We start from the raw sequence: 11,538 nt of genomic DNA, 5'->3' as shown, positions 1-11,538 counted from the left end.
CATCTCAGTCCGAAATGGCTTACCCCTTATCCTTAGACTGTGACCCCTGGTTCTGGACTGCCCCAACATTGGGAACATTCTTCCTGCATCTAACCTGTCTAAACCCGTCAGAATTTTTAACATTTCTATGAGAACCCCTCTCATTCTTCTGAACTCCAGTGAATACAAGCCCAGTTGATCCAGTCATTCTTGATATGTCAGTCCCGCCATCCCGGGAATCAGTCCGGTGAACCTTCGCTGCACTCCCTCAATAGCAAAAATGTCCTTCCTCAAGTTAGGAGACCAAAACTGTACACAATACTCCAGGTGTGGCCTCACCAAGGCTCTGTACAACTGTAGTAACACCTCCCTGCCCCTGTACTCAAATCCCCTTGCTATGAAGGCCAACATGCCATTTGCTTTCTTAACCGCCTGCTGCACCTGCATGCCAACCTTCAATGACTGATGTACCATGACACCCAGGTCTCTTTGCACCTCCCCTTTTCCTAATCTGTCACCATTCAGATAATAGTCTGTCTCTGTTTTTACCACCAAAGTGGATAACCTCACATTTATCCACATTATACTTCATCTGCCATGCATTTGCCCACTCACCTAACCTATCCAAGTCACTCTGCAGCCTCATAGCATCCTCCTCGCAGCTCACACTGCCACCCAGCTTAGTGTCTTCCGCAAATTTGGAGATACTACATTTAATCCCCTCGTCTGAATCATTAATGTACAATGTAAATAGCTGGGGCCCCAGCACAGAACCTTGCGGTACCCCACTAGTCACTGCCTGCCATTCTGAAAAGTACCCATTTACTCCTACTCTTTGCTTCCTGTCTGCCAACCAGTTCTCAATCCATGTCAGCACACTACCCCCAATCCCACGTGCTTTAACTTTGCACACTAATCTCTTGTGTGGGACCTTGTCGAATGCCTTCTGGAAGTCCAAATACACCACATCAACTGGTTCTCCCTTGTCCACTCTACTGAAAACATCCTCAAAAAATTCCAGAAGATTTGTCAAGCATGATTTCCCTTTCACAAATCCATGCTGACTTGGACCTATCATGTCACCTCTTTCCAAATGCGCTGCTATGACATCCTTAATAATTGATTCCATCATTTTACCCACTACCGATGTCAGGCTGACCGGTCTATAATGAGGATCGGTCCTCACCACTCTCGCCCCTCCCCCAGCCTCATCCCTCTCTTTATCCTTCAACCATCACTAAAACAGATGATCTGGTTATTCTCATCTTGCTGTTTGTGCGATCTTGCTGTGTGCAGATTTGCTGCTGAATTTCCTTCATTGCAACAGTGATTATACTTCAAGAAAAGTATTTCATTGACTATGAAACACTTTGGGACGTCCTGTGGTCATAAAAGGCACTGTAGAGGTGCAAGTCCTTTCTTTCATTCAAAAGCTAGTTAGAAAACTATCTGGTCATGCTTTCGATACCTCTGGCCCTTTATGTTTTTTTGTGCCATGTCTTCAGCTCAGCAGTGACTTCCTTTCCCATGGCAAAAATGGTGCAAGACAATATTCAACATTCAAACATTCAATATTCAAATGCAAGAGCTTGTCATCTAAATTTAGGCTGGAGGGTGACACTATGAGTGCAGATTATGCGTTCACCTACACTACGATCTCTGAAATCCAGGGAGAGAGGAGGTCAGTAGGAACGTGTGTGTGTGTGTGCGCTAGGCCTATGCAGCAAAGCCTGGTCTCCAATTGTCTTGGATCCACTTGCCACTGGACCAAGACCTTGCTCTGTTAAGTTCGTGTGGTGGCTGGTGTGCAACGGCCACCCCACGTTAAAAGAATTCACGCACAGGCATCTTCTAAGCTTTAAAATGAGGTTCGGGACCAGGACCCTCATTTGGTCTCATCAGTTACCTTAGAACTCATTTTAGTGTGGAAGCAAGTCATCCTCGACTCCGGGGGACTGCCTAAGAGAAAGAGAAAGTGCTGGGGGAGCAATGCATAAGAACATAAGAAATAGGAGCAAGAGTAGGCCATACGGCTCCTCGAGCCTGCTCTGCCATTTAATACGATCATGGCTGATCCGATCATGGACTCAGGTCCACTTCCCATAACCCCTTAATCCTTTATTGGAGGTGCCATCTTTCGGATGAGATGTTAAACCGAGGCCCCATCTGCTCTCTCAGTCGGATGCAAAAGGTCCCATGGCAGTATTCAAAGAAGAGCAGGGGGAGTTCTCCCCGGTGTCCTGGGGCCAATATTAACTGTGTGTTGCTCTTTAACTTGAAGTCGGTATTTTATCCCTCTTCACATGATCAGAATGGCAGCCCCCACGCTGACTTCAGCCCTCCTCTTATTAACTGAACGTGAGCCACTCGGAGGCTTTGATACTAGAGCAGTAAATGTTGACTGCCAAGCAGAGAATCCCACGCCGACAGGTAATGAGCACAACAGCAGCCCTTGCTGAGACTTTTAAGAACTTTTCATTTCAACCCCAGGCATTTAAGACGGGACCTGCTCTGAATCTGCACCTTTCATGGCTGCAGGACGTCCCGAAGCACATTCCACGGCCAATGCAGTAGCATTTTTCTAAAGCACGGGTCGCTGTTGCAATTGTGGGGAGATGCGGCAGCCAATTTGCGCACAGCAAGCTCCCACAAACAGCTACTCCCTTTTCAGCCACGCCGCTCGAGGGATTGAGGAGGAAGGCTGCCTAGAGTGTGAGGTGAAACTGCAGCTTTGGCCGGGTCTGTGTGCAGCTGTCAACAACAAAAAAAAGGCCGTCCCACGCCCTCAAACTGTTTCCTGTTGAATGAGCTCTTGTGAAATGCAGTGTAGTGCTCCAAGGCAAAATCCACAGCTGGCGCTGCCAATGTCGAGACTTTTATCACCAGGACATTCTGTGCCAAATGGGAAAGGATTAGAGGGTTAGATCGACACTCCTATTTGCTATTCACCCGTGGTGCTGACTGATTTCTGATATCAACGGCCACGTTTCAGATCAGGATCATGCCTCTTGTATTTAATTTGCTCCCAACCCACCTCCCCCCCCCCCCTCCACCACCATGTGTGTTCCGATAAATCCTGATCCGTCCTGCACATTTGCCATGGAGAGCTTTGTACCCCTAAAAATTTCAAATTTTTGTGTGGATTTATATTCTAAGATAAAAGAAAGACTTGCATTTCTATAGCACCTTTCACGACCTCAGCACGTCCCAAAGCAGCTTTACAGCCAGTGAAGTACTTTTGAACTGAAGTCACTGTTGTAATGTAGGAAACGCGGCAGCCAATTTGTGCACAGCAAACTCCCACAAACAACAATGTGATAACAACCAGATAATCTATTTTTTAGCTGTTGATTGAGGGATAAATATTGGCCCCAGGACACCGGGGATATCTCCCTTGCTCTTCTTCGAAATAGTGCCACAGAATCTTTTACGTCCACCTGAGAGGGAAGACGGGACCTCGGTTTAACTTCTCATCTGAAATATGGCACTTCCGATAGTGCAGCGCTCGCTCGGTGCAGCACTGGATGGGTCAACCTAGATTTTCATGCTCATTTTTCTGGAGTGGAACTTGAATCCATAACGTTGTGATTCAAGCGAGAGTGCTACTCACTGAGCCACAGCTGACACCTTTATTATATAGATAAAATGATCAACAAGATATATCGATAAAAAGTTAATCAACTGCTGAATAGTTCCCCTAATGATTGAGTGTCCCAAGGCAGGAAGAAAATTAGAGGGTGGGGGAAAATCCCCCACAAAAACTGGGTCATGATTATAACCTGAAGAAACCATGAAAGAAAAAAGAAAGACTTGCATTTATATAGCGCCTTTCACGACCATCATCATAGGCAGTCCCTTGGAATCAAGGAAGACTTGCTTCCACTCTTAAAATGAGTCCTTAGGTGGCTGAACAGTCCAATACGAGAACCACAGTCCCTGTCACAGTTGGGACAGATAGTCACGACCACTGGATGTCTCAAAGCACTTTACAGTCAATTAAGTAGTTTTGGAGTGTAGTCACTGTTGTAATGTGGGAAAGCCTGCCTCTCTTCCGCAGTTACATCCGAGCCAGGGTGTCCCTGGAGATGGAGCACGCGGTGTCCACCGGTACGCTCGCGGCCTTCTGCGAGAGGTGGGCACCGGAGTGACTGGAGTGCATCATCACCCCTGGCAACCAAATTTTAATTTGATTTGTTTAACGTCCAAAGTTTAATTTGTTTAATGTGTCGGTTTAGTACCCCTTTAATAAGGGGACACTTGTATTAATGTTTCAACTTAAAATAGTTGCAATGTGGGAAATGCGGCAGTCAATTTGCACACAGCAAGCTCCCACAAACGACAGTGCTACCCCCTGAGCCACGGCTGACACCTTTATTATGTAGATAAAATGATCAAGTAGATAAAGCTGCTGAATGGGTCGCCCAATGATTGAGCGCCCCAAGGAAGGGAGAAAATTAGAGGGTGCGGGAAAAAAATCCCATAAAAACGAGGTCATGATTATAAGCTGAAGAAACCATGGGCTAAACTTAAAGGAGGTGGACGTGCTTTGGGGAGCACTTTTAGTGCAGGTTACTCCCCATTGCTATCATTTAGGAAATAAAAGGGGATCAACGCTCCTTCTATCTTTTTTCTGTGCATGGTCCCCTTAAATTTGCTGACAACGGTCGCGCATATGCGACATCTTTTCCAGCAGCAGCAACAACTTGTATTTATATAGTGCCTTTAATGTAGTGAAGGAGGAAAGAGAGGTAGAGAGGCGGAGAGGTTTAGGCAGGAAGTTCCAGAGCTTAGGGCCTCAGCAACAGAAAGCACGGCCACCAATGGTTGCTCAGGGATGCTCAGTAGGGCAGAATTAGAGGAGCGCAGACATCTCGGGGGGTTATGGGGCTGGAGGAGATTCATCATCATCATAGGTAGTCCCTTGAAATCGAGGAAGATTTGCTTCCACTCTAAAAGTGAGTTCTTAGGTAACTGAACAGTCCAATACGGGAATTACAGTCTCTGTCACAGGTGGGACAGACAGTCGTTGAAGGAAAGGGAGGGTGGGACTGGTTTGCCACAAGCTCTTTCCGCTGCCTGCACTTGGTTTCTGCATGCTCTTGGCCACGAGACTCGAGGTGCACAGTGCTCTTCTGGATGCACTTCCTCCACTTAGGGTGGTCTTTGGCCAGGGACTCCCAGGTGTCGGTGGGGATGTTGCATTTTATCAAGGAAGCTTTGAGGGTGTCCTTGAAACGTTTTCTCTGCCCACCTTGGGCTCGCTTGCCATGTAGGAGTTCCGAGTAGAGCGCTTGCTTTGGGAGTCTTGTGTCAGGTCATTGGAATTCAGAAGAATGAGAGGTGATTTTATCGAAACATATAAGATTATGAGGGGGCTTGACAAGGTGGGTACAGAGAGGATGTTTCCACTGATAGGGGAGACTAGAACTAGAGGGCATGATCTTAGAATAAGGGGCCGCCCATTTAAAACAGAGATGAGGAGAAATTTCTTCTCTCAGAGGGTTGTAAATCTGTGGAATTCGCTGCCTCAGAGAGCTGTGGAAGCTGGGACATTGAATAAATTTAAGACAGAAATAGACAGTTTCTTAAATGATGAGGGATTATGGGGAGCGGGCGAGGAAGTGGAGCTGAGTCCATGATATGATCAACCATGATCTTATTGAATGGAGGAGCAGGCTCGAGGGGCCGTATGGCCAATTCCTGTTCCTATTTCTTATGTTCTTATTTCCTTCCCTAAAGGACATTAGTGAACCAGATGGATTTTTCTGACAAGCCAGAAGTTTCATAGTCACCATTACTGATACTAGCTTTTTATTCCAGATTTATTTAATTAACTGTTGTAATGTATTTGCTTCATGGGTTCTTTACTTAAGAATTCACATTGCTATTAAGAACTAGTTGGTTTATTAACAAATGTTTAACAATCACACTGCACATTAGCAGTTCATCCACCAAGCTCACAACCACCTGCCTCATCGTGGATCCCCCGAACCTAACTGGCTCGGGTTTTATTGAGTCTTGTGAACACTATGTGACTGGCTAAGCCACTCACAGCTCAACAGCTCTACCATTTTTTTTCACCCTGTGGGCATCCTCACAGGTGCATACATTGCAACTGTATTTAAATTCCCCAGCTGCCGTGGTGGGATTTGAACTCATGTTGCTGGATCATTAGTCCAGGTCTCTCGATTACTAGTCCAGTAACATTAGCACTGTGCTACCGTACCCACGGAGGTGCCTTTTGCTATGGGCCTTTGCTTTTTAAAAAACAGGGATTAGCTAGGAGGCTGATCAGATGCACATTGGAAAGTGTTGATTTATGGAGTTGCTCAACATTTGCATGCGTTAACAATTGGGGTCTTTCAACTCTGCTGTCTGTTGCTTTAACAATACCGTCTATTTGATCCCTAGGATTGGATATCAATAGGCGCTCTGATGGAGGTGTGTGCAGATTCATTGGAATCTGCTGTCAATGCCGAGAGGGGAGGTACGTACTCTACTCTTCTTGAGTTGTCCACTGGACTGAGGCTGTATCACCTGAACCCGTCGTCAACCATTCTTCGTAGGTTGGACCTCTCCAGTCCGGCACCCTCGGGACCTGACCTGTGCCGGAATAGAGAATTTGCCGAACCATGGGAGGTCATGCGAAACTCGGGCCTCGTTATTTCCGTGTTGGTTTTTTTTTTTTTTTTTTAAGGTCGTGTCGATTCGCCCCTGGACCCACCCCCGCTGCCCCTGGAACCACCGTCCCCAGACCCACCGCCCCCTCCCCCCACCCGCCCCTCAGATCCACTACCCCCAGACCTACCGGACCCTGCCGCACCCGGACCCTGCCACACCTGGACCAGTCTCCAGACACCCCCCCCCCCCGGAACCCTGCAACCCCCGCACCCTGCCGCCCCTGGATCCACCTCCAGTCCCGCCCCCCCACCCCCCGGACCCTGTCGCCTCCGGACCCCCCATCCACCACCCCACCCCCACTCCAGACCCGCCGCCCCCGGACCCACTGCTCACAGACCCTGCTGCCCCCGGATCCCCCCCCTCCCCCCAGACCCGCTACCCCCAGAACCACCGCCCATAGACCCACCGTCCCCGAACCCTGCCGCCCCCGGACCTGCCCTATCCCCCCCCAGGACCCACACCCCTGCGGACCTGCCGCCCCCGGACCTGCCCCTTTCACCCCCCCGGGCCCACTCCCCCTAGACCCGCTCCCCCGCGGACCCGCTGCCCCTGGACCTACCACCCCTGGACCCACCGCTCACACTCCAGGCACAGGACTGATGCCGAATCACGTTTGGTGCCGGGTCAGAGAGTCCCAGACTGGAGAGTACTTTCAGTCCAAACCATGTCTTAACCCACCTCGGCCCAGCCTCCTCCACATCATGGAGCGACCGAGGCAGCTGAGGATGTGAACTGGGATTGGACAGGGAGCGGGTAACATCATGCAGTCACAGTCTGCACAGCCTACGCAACAATAACTTGCGTTTATATAGCGCCTTTAACATAGAAAAACATCCCAGGGTGCTTCACGGGAGCGCTATCAAACAAAATTAGACACCAAGCCACATAAGGAGATATTGGGACAGATGACCAAAAGCTTGGCCAAAGAGGTAGGTTTTAAGGAGCGTCTTTGTAAAGTCTCTTTCAGTTTCCCGGCAGGACAGTGCATGTATCTTTAGTGAAAAATTGGGAATACGCTAGTCAGTCAACATCTGAAGGAGAAAAGCAGGGTAATGTCTAAGCTGAGTCCCGTCATCCTCTCGCAGGGATTAACCCAGTTATTGTCTGAGTTGTTGATTGTTTTCCAGAATTTCCTGGAACTCGCTGTTTTTGTTTTGGTCTTCATGCCTTTAAGCTTCCTCGACCAGTTAATTTTTGTGATTGTTTTCAGGGGCAAGTCGGATTGAACTGTGTTCCGGCCTAATGGAAGGAGGCATCACGGCCAGTATCGGTGAGTGCCAGAGCCAGCATTCGCTGGGAGGTGCTGCAAATGTTGGTAAAATGCTAACTGGAACTACCTAAGCCTTCACACCAATAACTGAGCGTGCATCTATCACATGGACTGGAGAGATATTAATGTAGGCATTCCAGAAGGCATTTGACAAGGTGCCACATAAAAGATAACTGCACAAGATAAAAGTTCACGGGGTTGGGGCAATATATTAGCATGGATAGAGGATTACCTGCCCATCGCTGCAATCCTCGCTGTCCTGCATTGGCCATTGGCTTCATATCCCCCAATCCTTGTCCTCGTCTGCAAATTGTAATCTCCTCTTTGCTTCTGCTTGTCTTTGTTCCTCCAGCTCTGCCCTTCTGTGCATTCTCCCTCCCTTCATTCTACAATCTCCGGCAGGGTTTTCAGGCCCTATACTGTGGAATATCCTCCGTAAACCCCCCTCACTTCTTCTCTCTTTGTCTTTAAACAGCTCTCAAAAACAACCCGTTGGACCATACTTTAAGTCACTCCTCTCCCGACTGTCTTGGGATATTTTTCTCTATTAAATAAAGCTGCTACACAATTGCAAGTTTTTTCTAATTAGCTCATTTGGAAAAAGAACTGTGATAAAAATTTGGTTATAAGTAGGATTGAATATTCAAAGTATAGAAGTACTTACTCACTGTAAAGGTATTCAAAATTATGAGGGGTTTTGATGGAGCAAGCAGGGAGAAACTGTTTCCTCTGGCAAGTGGGTCAGTAACCAGAAGTCACAGATTTAAAATAATTGGCAAATGAGGGGAATGTTTCCACACAGAGGATTGTGCTTTGGAACGCACTACAACAACAACTTGTATTTATATAGCGCCTTTAACGTTGTGAAATGTCCCAAGGCGCTTCACAGGAGTATTATGAGATAATTTGACACCGAGCTGCATAAGTAGAAATAGGGCAAGTAACCAAAAGCTTGGTCAAAGAGGTATGTTTTAAGGAGTGTCTTGAAGGAGGAAAGCGAGGTAGAGAGTTTTATGCAGGGAGTTCCAGAGTTTGGGGCTTAGGCAACAGAAGGCACATCGCTCAACCTCGGTAGCCGTGCCTTCTGTTGCTCAGGAGGGCAGAATTAGAGGAGTGTAGATATCTCGGAGTGAGGGGAGGAGGTTGTGGGGCTGGAGGGGATTACAGAGATATGGAGGGATGAGAAATTTTGAAATCAGATTTGGAAGCAGATTTCATCGGAACTTTCAAAGGGTAATTGAACATGTATGTGAAGAGGACTAATTTACAGGGTTGTTGGGAAAAAGGTGTGATGTGGGACTAAAGTGGATGGCTCTTTCAAAGAGCCGGCACAGGGAAGAAAATGACTATTCAGGGTCAAAGTGGCCTCCTCTCATTTGTTGTGTGTTTTCTGATACCGGTGGGCCGCGGCAGGTCTGCTGCAGGTGATTAAACAGTACGTGCGGATCCCGGTCTTTGCCATGATTCGCCCGCGAGGAGGGGACTTCCTGTACACCGACAGCGAGATCGAGGTAATGAAAGCCGACATCAAGATGGCCAAAGCCAACGGCGTGGACGGCATCGTGTTTGGGGCACTGAGAGAGGACGGACATATCAACACTGAAGTGTGCATGGATTTGATCGGTACGAGCCTTAGACGTAGGTGGTCTGATCGAGGTGTTTAGGATAATCAAAGGAATTTGATAGGGTAGATAGGCGAGAGCAATTACAGTGTCAGCTGTGGCTCAGTGGGCAGCACCCTCGCCTCTGATTCAGAAGGTTGTGGGTTCAAGTCCCACTCCAGAGACTTGAGTACAAAAATTTAAGCTGACACTCCAGTGTTGTACTGAGGGAATGCTGCACTGTCGGAGGTGGTGTCTTACAGCTGAGGCATTAAACCAAGGCCTTGTAACCTTCTCTAAAGGTATGGTGCGGACACAATGGACCGAAACGGCCTCCTTCTGTGCTGTAAATTTCTATGATTCTATGATTCTGTCTGCTCTCTCAGGTGAATGTAAAAGATCCCACGCCACTATTTGAAGAAAAGCAGGGGAGTAATCCCTGGTGTCCTGGCTAATATTTATCCCTCAACCAGCATCACAACAACAGGTGATCTGTCATTATCCCATTGCTGTTTGTGGGAGCTTGCCATGCGTAAATTGGCTGCCGCGTTTCCTGCATTGCAATAGTGACTACACTCCAAAAAGTACTTCATTGGCTGTAAAGTGCTGTGGGATGTCGTGAAAGATGCTGTAGAAATGAGATCATTAGATTTGTGCTTCTGGAGAGGGAAGGGAATGATGAGATGATGGGTAGGTGAGCTTGAGAGCAACTAAAAATGTCTATTGAGCAGAATGGTCTTTTCTAGTTCTTAATTCTTTAAGAAGTTTTTTTTTCTTTTTAAGTGAGCTGATAACCATTCAGCATGTTTAAATATTTTTTCCTCTGTTGCAGCTGAATCACGACCTTTGCCTGTAACCTTTCACAGAGGTGAGTACGTCTGAGAAAAGAAAGAATGACTGTTGGGGGTAAGATTGGGGGGGTGGGGGGTCATAAGGATAACCTGAGGTGATCAAATACTTCAAGGGATGTAGTAACCTGGACATGGCCATGGTGGCCATTATCCGGTCCAGGCAGCGGGCGGTCGAGGGGGTCGTTCAGCCCGACTGTCTGCCTCTCTTCCGCGGTTACATCCGAGCCAGGGTGTCCCTGGAGACGGAGCGTGCGGTGTCCACTGGTACGCTCGCTGCCTTCCGCGAGAGGTGGGCGCTGGAGGGACTGGAGTGCATCATCACCCCCGGCAACCAAATTTTAATTTGATTTAAGTTATTGTCTAAAGTTTAATTTCATTAACTGTGTCGGGTTTAGTGCCCCCGCTTTAATCAGGGAGCACTTGTATAATTTGTGTTTTTGGTGCCCTCAAAAATAAACAAGGGGGCACTTGACTGAAAGTTTTTAGAGTGTGACCCCGCCTTTAATCGGGGGGCATTTGTTTATTGTCTTCAACAAAATAGTTGTAGTAACCTGGAGTTAAGAGTTTTTGTCATACCGTCCTCTGTTGGCGATACTCGCAAAAGCATTTGCAGTAGTTATGATGGCATCCATCTTGTCTGGCAGAATTTGATTAAACCCACAAGTTATTCACCCTAACTCAGTTGTATCAAGTGTATTTTGCAAGGGAAACAATGGTTCCTCTGTTGCAAGGGCAGGGCCGGGAGTAGGTGCATAGTGCCATGGGATCTTTTGCAAGATTTGCAAGGATGATACCAGAACTGAGAAGTTAAAACTATCAGGAAAGACTGAACAGGCTGGGGCTCTTTCCACTAGAAAAGAGAAGGCTGAGGGGTGACCTGATGGAGGTCTTTAAAATTATGAAAATGTCCGATAGGGTGGACGTAGAGAAGATGCTTCTACTTGTGACGGAGACCAGAACAAGAGGCCACCAATAAATCCAATAGGGAATTCAAGAGAAACTTCTTTACTTAGAGAGTGGTGAGAATATGGAACTCACTACCACAGGTGTGGTTGAGGTGAATAGCATAGATACATTTTAAGGGGAAGCTAGATAAACACATAAAGAAGAAAGGAATAAAAGGATATGTTGATGGAGTTAGATGAAGAGGGTTGGG

General features: G+C 47.5%; 1 protein-coding gene across 4 annotated transcripts in view; it reads left to right on the top strand.

The window, feature by feature from the left end:
- cutc (cutC copper transporter homolog (E. coli)) overlaps positions 1–11,538 on the top strand; it is a 47,071-nt gene that overhangs the window by 19,813 nt on the left and 15,720 nt on the right. For 2 of the 4 annotated variants that reach the window (XM_070876418.1, XM_070876419.1), the window contains exons 1-5: positions 2,341–2,409; positions 6,391–6,466; positions 7,871–7,930; positions 9,344–9,553; positions 10,364–10,399. In XM_070876418.1, the coding sequence (XP_070732519.1) occupies positions 2,374–2,409; positions 6,391–6,466; positions 7,871–7,930; positions 9,344–9,553; positions 10,364–10,399 (418 nt within the window). In that variant the 5' untranslated portion in view covers positions 2,341–2,373. Of the gene's footprint in view, positions 1–2,340; positions 2,410–6,390; positions 6,467–7,870; positions 7,931–9,343; positions 9,554–10,363; positions 10,400–11,538 lie in introns of those variants that run through there. The other 2 variants (XM_070876421.1, XM_070876420.1) reach the window with 1 other exon arrangement.

The sequence above is a fragment of the Pristiophorus japonicus genome, chromosome 3 (assembly GCF_044704955.1).
Source record: "Pristiophorus japonicus isolate sPriJap1 chromosome 3, sPriJap1.hap1, whole genome shotgun sequence".
NCBI lineage: Eukaryota > Metazoa > Chordata > Chondrichthyes > Pristiophoridae > Pristiophorus > Pristiophorus japonicus.
This window is presented reverse-complemented; position numbering and strand designations above follow the sequence as displayed.